Raw genomic sequence first — 11,775 nt, 5'->3', positions numbered from 1 at the left:
AATAATAATAATAATAATAACAACAACAACAACAATAACTCGGTCTTTCATTGAGAAAGAAATGCATGGCTAAAACATGATGGTTTGGGAGGCCAAGGCGAGAGGATTGCTTGAGCTCAGGAGTTGGACCAGCCTAGGCAACATAGCGAGACCTTGTCTCTACTGAAAAAAAAAAAAAAAAAATAGCTGGACGTGCCAGTGTGCACCTGTAGTCCCAGCTACTGGGGGATTTAAAGTAGGAGGCTCACTTTAGCCTGGGATGGGGAGGCTGCGATCAGCTGTAATCACACCACTGCACTCCAGCCTGTGTGACAGAACAAGACTCTGTCTCTTAAAAAAAATTTTTTTTAATTTAAATTTTTAAAATGTGATGAACTTCTGTAATAAATGGGGGCTTTGTTTCTCCATGGACTTTCTCACTCTAAGAGGGTCTGAACCACATGGACTTGTGTTTAGAGCTTGCAGCAGGCCAGGAACAATGTACTTGAATGAACCTTGTCTTAATCTAGTACTGGTTGAGGTTCAGCAAGAGGATACAGGCATATGGCTTCAAGTCCTCTTGAATAATAATAAAATGTTTGCAGGGGGGGTATCTGGCTCCCACCACCCTTGTCCTGAATGAGGCTCAAGGTGTGATCCGCCTTGCAGGAGGGCATTCTCCAGCCAGGGGCTGCCGTCAGGTGTCCTTTCTTGACCGTTCACAAGTGTGGGGGACAGTAGGGCATAGGCATGAAGCACACGGGCTCTGCAGTCACGCAGACCTGTGTCCAAACCCTGCTTCCCCCACACAGTACTTGTGAGACTTTGGACAAACTACTTCGCCTCTCCTAACCTCAGTTTTCTCATCTGTAAAGTGAGTGTAATAATGGTATCTACTTTGTGAAGATTAAATGGGATAATCTTTCTACTTTCTACAGATTAAATGGGATAATGGCTTTCAAGCTCAGTGCCTGGCACATAGTAAATTCTCCCAAAACAGCAGCTCTTATTACTTGTAGTAGTAATATTATTCTGGCTCAGACGGTTCAGATACTTAGGCCTTTGACCCTAAGTATCCAGCATCTTGGCAGTATTCATACTGGCTATTTATAAAGAACTAGCAGATAGGATACTATTCTTGTTGCCTGTTTTTCATTTATTTAATTACAGTCATTTAAGTGTTGTCTCTAACAAAAATGAGTTGCTGTTGTTTTCATTGCAGACAGTTGCATCTATAAAAAGGTTTGCCCCTTTAATGGTGGCTCTTTTTTGGTTCAACCCTCTGCGTCAGATTTCCAGTTCTGTTGGAACCAGGCTCCCTGTGCAATTGGTAAGAAAAATCTTTATCATAACGCTTTCCCCCTTCATAGGTATGTCTGAACTGTTGTAAGCAAATCCTATGTAAGCAAATCACTGGCTTACTGCGAAATTGCCATAAATTACATGCATATGATTAGTATTCAGAGCGTTCTTTTTCTTTGTCATTTTTTTTTCTTTTTGTTCCCCTTTTGGGACTATTGTCTTCTACTGTTCTTCCTAGTTTCTCTCAGTGCCTGAGCATGTATGCATTTGAGAGCAATTAAATGTCATTTTTCAGTACTTGGTTATCATTTCAGCACCTCAGTTCATTTCTGGGCCTCACTTTCGTTTTTCTAAAATTCAAGTGTACGGTCTCCAGCCTCAAAATGCTGGCTGACCTCAGGGAGAAGCACAGTGCTTTTAGCACCTGTGGTATATGTTTCATAGAAACTCAGGTACCTGCCTGCCACTAAAATGTCAGACGTGAGCAGTGATGCTTTGTGTTTGTGATTCAAGATCCACAACTGGCCATTGCGTTTTGGGAGTCAGATCAGAGCCAAGAATGTTCCAGTTCTTTCTTTTGTCCTCACAATAAAGCTATGTGTTAATAGGTCCACAGGACAGCATTTTCAGAGGAGGACAGAGGGACCGATCTAAGATCCTGGGAGGACCAGTCAGACTTGATGACAGATTAGATCTGGTAGACAGGAAAGGGAGGTTTTGAACCGTTACTGGAGGGGCTTGAAAGTCACGGCCAGAGGCATAGATGTGGTCGGCAGAGTCACCAGGAAAGCCAGGAGAGCAGATGAGCTCATCCACGGAAAGAGTGCAGAGAGAGCCTGAAGGAGGGAACGACACGAAGTGCCAGGAAGAAAGAGGTGTGCCACAGGGCAGCCAGGGCAGGCACAGCACCTGGAAGCCAGTGTGTCATTCAAATCATTTCAAGCAGAGGGGCCAGCCCTTAACAAATAACTCAGCAAACCCATTGATCTTGAGGGACACTGTGAGGGCCGGTGAGGAATAAGATGCAGCCCCTGCTCAGACGTGCAGCAGGAGGAGCACAGGGGAGGAGTGAGGAGCACTGAGGGCTCCTCCAGGGCTGGGCCTTGAAGAGCGACCAAAGGGAAGTGTCCCAGGCAGGATGGCCTGGGCCTGCAGAGAGAATGTCAGGCTGGTATCTGAACAACAGAAGGGACTCCCCACAGGACTTTGGCAAGTGAGCTGCCTCACTGGAAGATCAGGCAATGGGGTTTCCATAGGGGAAAATGGCAGCAAGCATGGTGACGGTGCGCACCTCCTGGGAGGCGGAGTGTGGCAACCAAGGGGAGGCTATCTTGGGAGCCAAGGCTACCTTAGGATCAGGGCCACGTGCACATGTGAAGGAAGGAGAAAAGCAACCAGAGGAATGAGAGATGGAAGTTTCTAGAGAAGTGAGCGTGACTATGAGTCACAGCCCGTCCGCAGCCACCAAGCTAGCAACTGGGAGGTGACACTCCTGTTCCCTTGCAGTCTGTGCTTTCCCGTATCTCCTGGCCTTCACCACCGACTCCATGGAGATCCGCCTGGTGGTGAACGGGAACCTGGTCCACACCGCAGTCGTGCCACAGCTGCAGCTCGTGGCCTCCAGGGTGAGTAGGACTGAGATTTTCTCTCTGAGGGGTTTGGCGGGCCCCAGCACTGTGGGATTTCAGGTGAGCACAGAAGCCGCCTCTTGTCAAGTTAGGCTGATGAAGACCTGTGTCAGAATGCCAGCGCGAGATGGAAAGCCTGAAACCAGACTGATCTGTTGGGTTTTCGTGTGTGATTTCTGTGGGCTTTCAGAACACTCCTCAGCTTTGTTAATAGTCAGTCAGTGCTGGTGGCCGCTGGGGAGCACTTAGCTGAAAAGAGATATCCCTGATCAGAGACTGGGTCAGTTATTCACGTCACTGCTGCCCTGGAGGACAGTCCAAGTCTAGAAAAGTCAGAGCTTGCAATCTTTCTTCCTTTCCCACCCTCTGTCCTCAATTTGAATTCATAGCCTATGAAACATGGCTAATTGATTAATCCATGCCTCATAACCAAGAGCTAGGGCAAAACGGAGGGATGCAGGAACAGAGATGCCTTCCAAGATGTCTTTTGTCACTGGCACATACTCTGGGGGTTCTTGTTCTAGTCCCCTCCCCTGAGTCAGGCCCAGAAAGTCCTCCCCAGCCCTGCCAGACTGGGCTGGCTCCCCCGCTGTGTCCCCTGTTCCCTTCCCTGGTCCTGACATCCATCACATTTGGTGGTAGGTGACTGCTTATTTGTTCATCTTTGCTGCTGCCCTGATGGTTCTGTGAGAGCAGGGGCCATGCTGTCTTACTCACTGTCATAGCACCAGTGGTGTGCTCAGTGCTTCGGTCCCCCAGTGCTCTGGAAAACGTGTGTGCACATATGTACATATATGTATGATATGTGTACATATGTGCATGTATGTATTATATGTGTGTACATTCATTGATTGTAAATAGCTTACAATTTACAAATGATAAATATACAATGCTGTTTATCATAAAAATCCACTTAGCCAATTGGTTCTTACAAAATGCTTTTGTTAATATTTGCTGAATTCTTATATCCATAGCCAGTCTACAGTTGCATTTCAACCATTATTTTACACTTGGAGTTATATCTCAATCCACGCATTTTTTTGTAATTTTAATCTGATAGGTAATCTGCTATAAAACTATTTTTCAACCTCATACAACTTATAGTCATTAAACTGAAACTTCTTTCAGCTTCTGTACCCGACTAAACACACTTCCACATTTCTTGTTCATTAGTAGTACTTTCTGCATCACTGTAAGTATAGACAATCAACAAAACAAATCAAAGTGGAACTGATAGTCCTCGCTGGATTCCATGGTGTAAAGAGTCCCTCCATGATTGATTTCAAGCTCCCAGTGAGACGCCACTGCAGGTGGTGTTGGGGAGACGTGCATTATCCCCCATGGTGCAGTATCTCTCCCCCAAGCCCCACAGACACTGTTGGTATCAATAACTCCAGAGCAGATGTAATAGTAAGCACAGTCAAATAATTAGGAATGGTTGAATTTGGATATTTAGGGCCTTTGTTTATTTAGGTTTGTATAATTTTATTTCTAATCATGTGTGTTTAACAGCCAGTTTGCAAAATTCCTGAAAATTGGATCTCATAAATCACATCCAGCACACCACTGCTGTCAGCACCAGCGCCGGCGCATCACGGGTGTGCCTGAGTATCTGCTGGATCAGTGAATGAATAATCCGTTTCCCCATCTGCCAAATGGGCCTAACCGAATCCCTAAGATCTTTCCCATTCTAACACTCCAGGTGCCTGAGATTCCTGTTAGGGAAGTGTGTGCTGTGTTTGTGATTGCAGAAGATGTGTGGTGGAACATTGACTATTTTCTATTGTGGATCAACAAATAGATGAGGAAAAGTGGCGGGGAGTGGAATACTCCGGAAAAGTGTAACTAGCCACGCTGGGCTTTCCTCCGGAAGGCTCCCTCCATCCCTCGCCCCGGCATCCCGCACTTCTCTGCATGCTCCAAGGATGGGGACCAGTTGGAGGGTTTGCAGTGATGGCAGGAGGGCCAGTGGATGCAAGGCCCAAAACACCAGGCAGCCCGGTAATGCTCTCTCTTTCTTTCTAGTCGGATATATACTTCACAGCAACTGCAGCTGTGAATGAGGTCTCATCTGGAGGCAGCTCCAAGGGGGCCAGTGCCGGCAATTCTCCTCAGACACCCCCGGGCCGAGATACTCCAGTATTTCCTTCTTCCCTGGGGGAAGGTAATGTCCAAGTTTTACTGTTTGATTAATATCTGTAATCCACTCTAATTTCTCTAGTTCATTGTCTAATATCTACATGTGATTACTGCTTAAAGAAGTTACTATGTAAAGCCATTAAAAAAAGAAACCAGCCAAGTGTGGTGGCTAACGCCTATAATCCCAGCACTTTGGGAAGCCGAGGCGGGCAGATCACCGGAGGCCAGGAGTTCAACACCAGCCTGACCAACATGGTGAAACCCCATCTCTACTAAAAATACAAAAATTAGCCAGGCGTGGTGGCATGCACCTGTAATCCCAGCTACTTGGGAGGCTGAAGCAGGAGAATCGCTTGAACCTGGGAGGTGGGGGTTGCCGTGAGCCGAGATTGTTCCAGCCTGGGCAACAGAGTGAGAATCCGTCTAAAAAAAAAAAAAAAAGAAATATTGCAGTCTGAATACATTGGTTGTGTTCTTAAGAAACCTTGTGATAACAACAAAACTCCATTGTAAAAATAAATAAATAAACAAACAAACTGGGCTAGGCACTGTGGCTCACACGTGTAATCCCAGCACTTTGGCGGGCTGAGGCAGATGGATCGCTTGAGCCCAGGAGTTTAAGACCAGCTGGGCAAGACAGGGCAAAACCCTGTCTCTAAAAAAAAAAAAAAAATACAAAAACTAGCTGGGCGTGGTGACATGTGCCTGTAGTCCCAGCTACTTGGGAGGCTGAGTTGGGAGGATCACCTGAGCACCGGAGGTCAAGGCTGCATTGAGCCGGGATTGCACTTCTGCACTCTGGCCTGGGCAACAGAGTGAGACCCTGTCTCTACAAAAACTAAAATTAAATTAGCTGGCTGTCGTGGCATGTACCTGTGGTCCCAGCTACTCAGGAGGCTGAGGTGGGAGGTTCACTTGAGCCTGGGAGGTCAAGGCTGCAGTAAGTCATGATTGTATGACTGCATCATTGCACTCCAGCCTGAGCAACAGAACAAGACCTTCTCTCAAAAAAAAAAAAAAAAAAAAAAAAGTTTCAGCGGGAAGAAGGGAGTTAAAGGCTATAGAGTTTCCAACTTGCAACAGCAGTTATTTTTCCTTCAGGGCTGTTAACAGTAGTGGGTTTTGATAGCTAAAAGAATAGAGTCATCAAGCCTAGACATTCCTTAGCACATGCAGTCTTTCACTCTATCTGGCTTTGCCTGCAAACCCCAGAGGCCTCTGCTGTGGTTACCTCATTGCTTTGAACACACCGCTTTTCATAAATTCTTACCACATCACTCGTCTTTACTGCACACAGTTAAGAGAAAGCACAGAATTTCCCAAGCAGGGCAGCTTTTTGCTTTTCTTGTCTAGTCTTTTTTCCTGTGCAGTCACGAGTGCATTTTACCTAATTTACACATGAAAATGCTTTAGAAAATGCAGAGCCATCAGGCACCCTCAAATTAGTGCTCCCGGCCAGCCCTCCCAGTGGGACATTACAGATCAGTGTGTGACATAAAGTCTTCCTTCATGCTATGTTAAGGAACAAGAGATTACTCTCTTGTAAATAATATGAACTTTTGTTAAAGTTCTGATGTTCTTTTTGAAATCACATTTCAGGTGAAATTCAATCAAAAAATCTGTACAAGATTCCACTTAGAAACCTCGTGGGCAGAAGCATCGAGCGACCTCTGAAGTCGCCCTTAGTCTCCAAGGTCATCACCCCACCCACTCCCATCAGTGTGGGCCTCGCTGCCATTCCTGTCACGCACTCCTTGTCCCTGTCTCGCATGGAGATCAAAGAAATAGCAAGCAGGACCCGCAGGGAACTACTGGGTAATGGTTCTCAATCCTGGTTTCCACTGTCTGTGAACAGACCAGCTGGTTTTATCTTTGGATATGAATTGTCCTCAAAAACAATGAGTTTAAAAGGAAACTTTCCTTTTAAGAAGGGATTTATAAGTAAGTTCTAATACATCTATACCAAGGAATACACTATAGTGTAGCCACCAACAGTGATGTTGTTGATCTATATTTATTGGTGTGGAAAGCTGCCCAAGCCATGTGAAGGGGGGAAATGGGCAGTTTATAAAACACTATGTCTAGTCTGATACCATTTTTAAAAATAAAAGTACCAATCTATATATGATTTCCTAGAAAGGTGTCTAGAAGGATTTATATCCCACAGTCCTCAGGCAACATTTTATGTTGGTATATCCCAAAGTGGAAATGTACCATGTTTTTACACGTGTGTGTTCAGTTCCCTTATTACTTCTCCCAGCCCTAGACAGTGGGGGCAGGTCTGTGGATGGAACAGATGAAAGATACATGTTGAGCTCTTTTCTCTCAGTATAAATATGGCACTGGGTTCACACCTGTTATCCCAGCATTTTGGGAGAGGCTGAGGCAGGAGATCACTTGAATTCAGGAGTTCAAGACCAGCCTGGGTAAAATGGTGAAACCCCATCTCTACAAAAAATACAAAAAAATTAGTCAGCCATAGTGACATGCGCCTATAGTCCCAGCTACTCAAGAAGCTGAGGCAAGAGAATCAATTGAGTCCAGGAGGTCAAGGGTACAGGGAGCCATGGTGACACCACTGCACTCCAGCCTGGGTGACAGAGACACCCTGTCTTTAAAAAAAAAAAAAGATGAGAGGCCAAACCAGAGAAACATAAAGCCCCTGATAAGTGTGAAAAGGTTAAACTGTTAGAAACCTTTTTGTTCAGATTTGTGGAAACAAAATAAGGAAAAATGAAAGTGACATGATAAACCAATAAAAACTGGTTTGAAAATTTAGATTGGGATCTGCGTGACAGGTGGCCTGAGCACATCCCTGCACTGCAGTAATATTTCCTGAACAACTGGAGGAGGGGATTCAGGCCACCTGACAGGGCAGGCCTTGACACTAACAAAGTCCATTGGTTTTTCAAGTTGGTGCCTTCCACTGTGTTTTTAAAATAAATGTATTGCTATTTTTAACACAGTCTTCCATATCAAAGCTTGATCTGCCCACCACTGTTTACAAACCACTGAGCTTTTGCAAAACGGAACCTCTGAATTAGAGAATTACAGGGTTATCAGCGGTAGGACTATAGATGATCTCTCCTCATTAGGCTCTTTGAGTCTCTAATTTTTTTGCAATGTGTGTATACTTTATAATTAGAAAATAAAAACCTTCTACCAACAAGAAAACCAATAATTTGAAAATATATATTCTATCATCTTTCTTCCTGACTCTAGCACAACAATGCACCAGTTCCCAACCAAGAAAAAATAAGGGTCTTTTCTGTCTCCGTGGCAGCCCTGTGGTAGTGACCCTCTGACCTATGATTCTCAATCCAGGCCTCTCGGATGAAGGTGGACCCAAGTCAGAAGGAGCGCCAAAGGCCAAATCAAAACCCCGGAAGCGGTTAGAAGAAAGCCAAGGAGGCCCCAAGCCAGGGGCAGTGAGGTCATCTAGCAGTGACAGGTAAAGAGACGGAGAGGCCCCTGCTCAGGGTGGTGGACCTGTGAGTCACAGCACTGCCCAGGAGGCCCCTTCTGTGGATTGATGATGCCACTAGTGGCCCCTTTGGCAGCTACAGCAGAGGGCCAGCAGCCTGCTCCTCTCTGAGGGTACCCAGACCCTCAGGCCTGCCGGGGAGGGATCTAGACAAATGGGCACACATACCAGCAGTCAAATGCTCATTCAAATATATTGAGACCAGGCCGGGCGCGGTGGCTCATGCCTTTAATCCCAGCACTTTGGGAGGCCGAGGCGGGCGGATCACCCGAGGTCAGGAGTTCGAGACTAGGCTGGCCAACACAGTGAAACCCCGTCTCTACTAAAAATACAAAAATTAGCCAGGCGTGGTGGCACATCCCTGTGGTCCCAGCTGCTTGGGAGGTTGAGGCAGAAGAATCGCTTCAACGTGAGAGGCGGAGGCTGCAGTCAGCCAAAATCATGCCACTGCACTCCAGCCTGGGCAACAGAGCAAGATATATATATTTTTATATATATATATTTATACTTTATATATGTATATTTTTATATTTTATATATGTGTATATATATGGAGAGAGAGAGACTTTTTCCTCACCAGATCAACAGAGAGTTTTTAAAATAAAAATGCCTGCTAGGCATGGTGGCTTATGCCTGTAATCCCAACACTTTGGGAGGCTGAGAAGGGAAGGTCACTTGAGCCCAAGAGTTCAATCCCAGCCTGGGCAATACGGCAAGACCCATCTCTACAAAAAAAAAAAAAAAAAAATTAGCTGGATCTGGTGGTGTGTGCCTGTAGTCCCAGTTACTTGGGAGGCTAAGGTGGGAAGATCACCTCCTTCTGGGAGGTCAAGGCTGCCGTGAGCCATGATCACACCACTGCACTCCAGCCTGGGTAACAGAGCAAGACCCCGTCTCAAAAAAAAAACAAAACAAAACAGTAAGACTGCAGAGAAATAGGTGCTCTCTATGCAGGAATGCAGTACTGGTAGCACATACACAGTCCAGCCTATCTGAATGCCAGCTCAGCATCACATGTCAGTGAATAGTAATTAAGTCACGCTGATTTGTCGTATAAGATCTCTGTTGTCCTTCAAGCAACATCACACATGCTTCAGTGTGGAAAGTGATAAGTTCATATGTCCAAGCTTCATTCATTCACTCAACATACATTCTTGGAGCACCCCAGAATGTGTTAAGATATGGAAAGGACTAAGCCCCCACCTGTGCCTTCAAGGGGTTCCCAGGCCAGTGGCAAAGACCAACAAGGGTCCAGACAATTACTGCATTCCAGCGTGGCAGGTGATGTGTAACAAGGGGTTGCCATCCAGCCCACACCTGGGGCAGGGAGGGTCTCAAACATCAGGGGAGGCTGAGCCTCCTCTCATAAGTCATAACCTAACAAGGCCCCTGCCCTCAGGGACTTTGCATTCTAGTGTGGGAAAACAGACAGCAAACCTGTAAACAAGTATCAAATAAAATCATTTCAAATAGTGACAAGTGCTATAAAGAAATGAAAAAGAAGAGACAGGGTCTCTGAGTAGACCTTCTCAGAGAAGGTCTACTCTGAGAGAGAGCTCAAGGAAAGCTTTTTGAGGAAGTAGCATTGGGCTGGGCTTGGAATGAATGGTAAGAAGCTAGGGGAACAGCCCTTCTGACAGCAACGACCTCAGGGCAAGGGCCCTGCAGCAGGCCTAGCATGGCCAGTTAAAAGGCAGGAGGAAGAGTGGACAGACTTGAGCGTTGAGAACGGAGCCAGGAACCGTGTGAGGCCGAGAGTGGGCAGCAGTTGGGTCAGGTGGGCTTTTGCAGGCCAATGAGTATTTGTCCCTGAGAAGTGGAAACTAATTTTGGTCAAATTAATATGCAGCTATTGAGAAGAGTCCTGAGAAGCTGGAGGAAACAGAGGGAGTCACGGGTGCCCTGGAAGGCTGGAGGGGTCACAGGCCCAGTCCCGGAACCTTGGTTATGAGTTTCAGCCTGATCCTCTGGCCCTAGGCACCCATGGGAGGGTTTTAGGCAGGGTGACATTATCTAGATTTGCACTTTAGAAAGGTAGGTAAATAATGCCTCACAAACACCTTCCATGTGTCACACACTCGGCCTTTAATCCTCACAACCCCCTGAGGTGATGGGGGTGGCATTCCAGCACTTCCCCACCTCTACCACATAACAGTGAGGGTTTGGGGAGCCAAGCTCATGAGCTCAGATGAACAGGAAATTGCCAGAAAAAAATAGTCCCAGTTCCGCAATACTCCCACAGATCCTCTTACAGTGACTTGTCTCTTCTAGGATCCCATCAGGCTCCTTGGAAAGTGCTTCTACTTCCGAAGCCAACCCTGAGGGGCACTCAACCAGCTCTGACCAGGACCCTGTTGCAGACAGAGAGGGCAGCCCGGTCTCCAGCAGCAGCCCCTTCCAGCTCACGGCTTTCTCCGATGAAGACATTATTGACTTGAAGTAACAGAGTTCAAATCTCATTTGCCATCTTTAGTTTTCTTATGGAGATTTATACTCTTTAAACAGTTCTGCTGTCATTTCTCAACAAAATGTGGCTTTTAGCCTGTCAGTGATCTATTGGACCAAACCTTCTGCACACTCGGCCAGTTCCCTCTCCAATGTCCGGTGCCATCTTTCCTGACCTTTGTTTCTTTCTGTTCAGGAACCATCAGTCCCCTTGTAATAAAGGTGGTAGATTTCATTGAGGTTTTAGATTGAAACTTTGAATAAATCAAAAATATTCATTCTTATTTACTGCAACCTTCTCATATTTTATATACTTAGATGGAAAATTTTTTCATTAGAGTTTTGATTTATGTCACATAATGTGTTTCTTTTATAAAGAAAAGTCATTGCTTTTTAACTTTATTATAAGTAAGTTTTCTTTCTGCACCTTTGGCCCCAGTTGCTGTTTCAGTTCACTGTGATTGGAACCAGCTGCATTCCTGCCTGTAGACTTTTGAGAAAAGCTGAATGGCTAGATCTTAGAAGCTCCTCCTTCTTCCCTGCATCTCATGAAAAATATTAAGGCATAGGAGCTTGTCAAAAGTCTTCAGATTATTTTGTGTGGTTTTATTGTTACTCTGCAATAATGTAACAAGAGAACAGCTACTCCGTGTGGTTAAAAGTATTCTCATTGTAATCCCAGTGCTTTGAGAGGCCAAGGTGGAAGGATCACTTGAGCCCAGGAGTTCAAGGCTGCAGTGAGCTAAGATCGCACCACTGTACTCCTGACTGGGCAACAGAGGGAGACCCTGTCTCAAA

General features: G+C 45.8%; 1 protein-coding gene across 3 annotated transcripts in view; it reads left to right on the top strand.

Annotated features, from left to right (window-relative positions):
• GARNL3 (GTPase activating Rap/RanGAP domain-like 3) overlaps positions 1-11,379 on the top strand; it is a 179,250-nt gene extending 167,871 nt beyond the window's left edge. For all 3 annotated transcript variants that reach the window (XM_011988461.1, XM_011988456.1, XM_011988469.1), the window contains 6 exons: positions 1,202-1,309; positions 2,788-2,906; positions 4,935-5,073; positions 6,648-6,863; positions 8,373-8,499; positions 10,804-11,379. In XM_011988461.1, coding sequence (XP_011843851.1) covers positions 1,202-1,309; positions 2,788-2,906; positions 4,935-5,073; positions 6,648-6,863; positions 8,373-8,499; positions 10,804-10,975 — 881 coding nt within the window. In that variant the 3' untranslated portion in view covers positions 10,976-11,379. The remainder of the gene's footprint in view (positions 1-1,201; positions 1,310-2,787; positions 2,907-4,934; positions 5,074-6,647; positions 6,864-8,372; positions 8,500-10,803) is intronic.
• The last annotated feature ends 396 nt before the right edge of the window (positions 11,380-11,775 follow it).

This window comes from Mandrillus leucophaeus, unplaced genomic scaffold (genome assembly GCF_000951045.1).
Source record: "Mandrillus leucophaeus isolate KB7577 unplaced genomic scaffold, Mleu.le_1.0 Scaffold109, whole genome shotgun sequence".
Taxonomy (NCBI): Eukaryota; Metazoa; Chordata; class Mammalia; order Primates; family Cercopithecidae; genus Mandrillus; species Mandrillus leucophaeus.
This window is presented reverse-complemented; position numbering and strand designations above follow the sequence as displayed.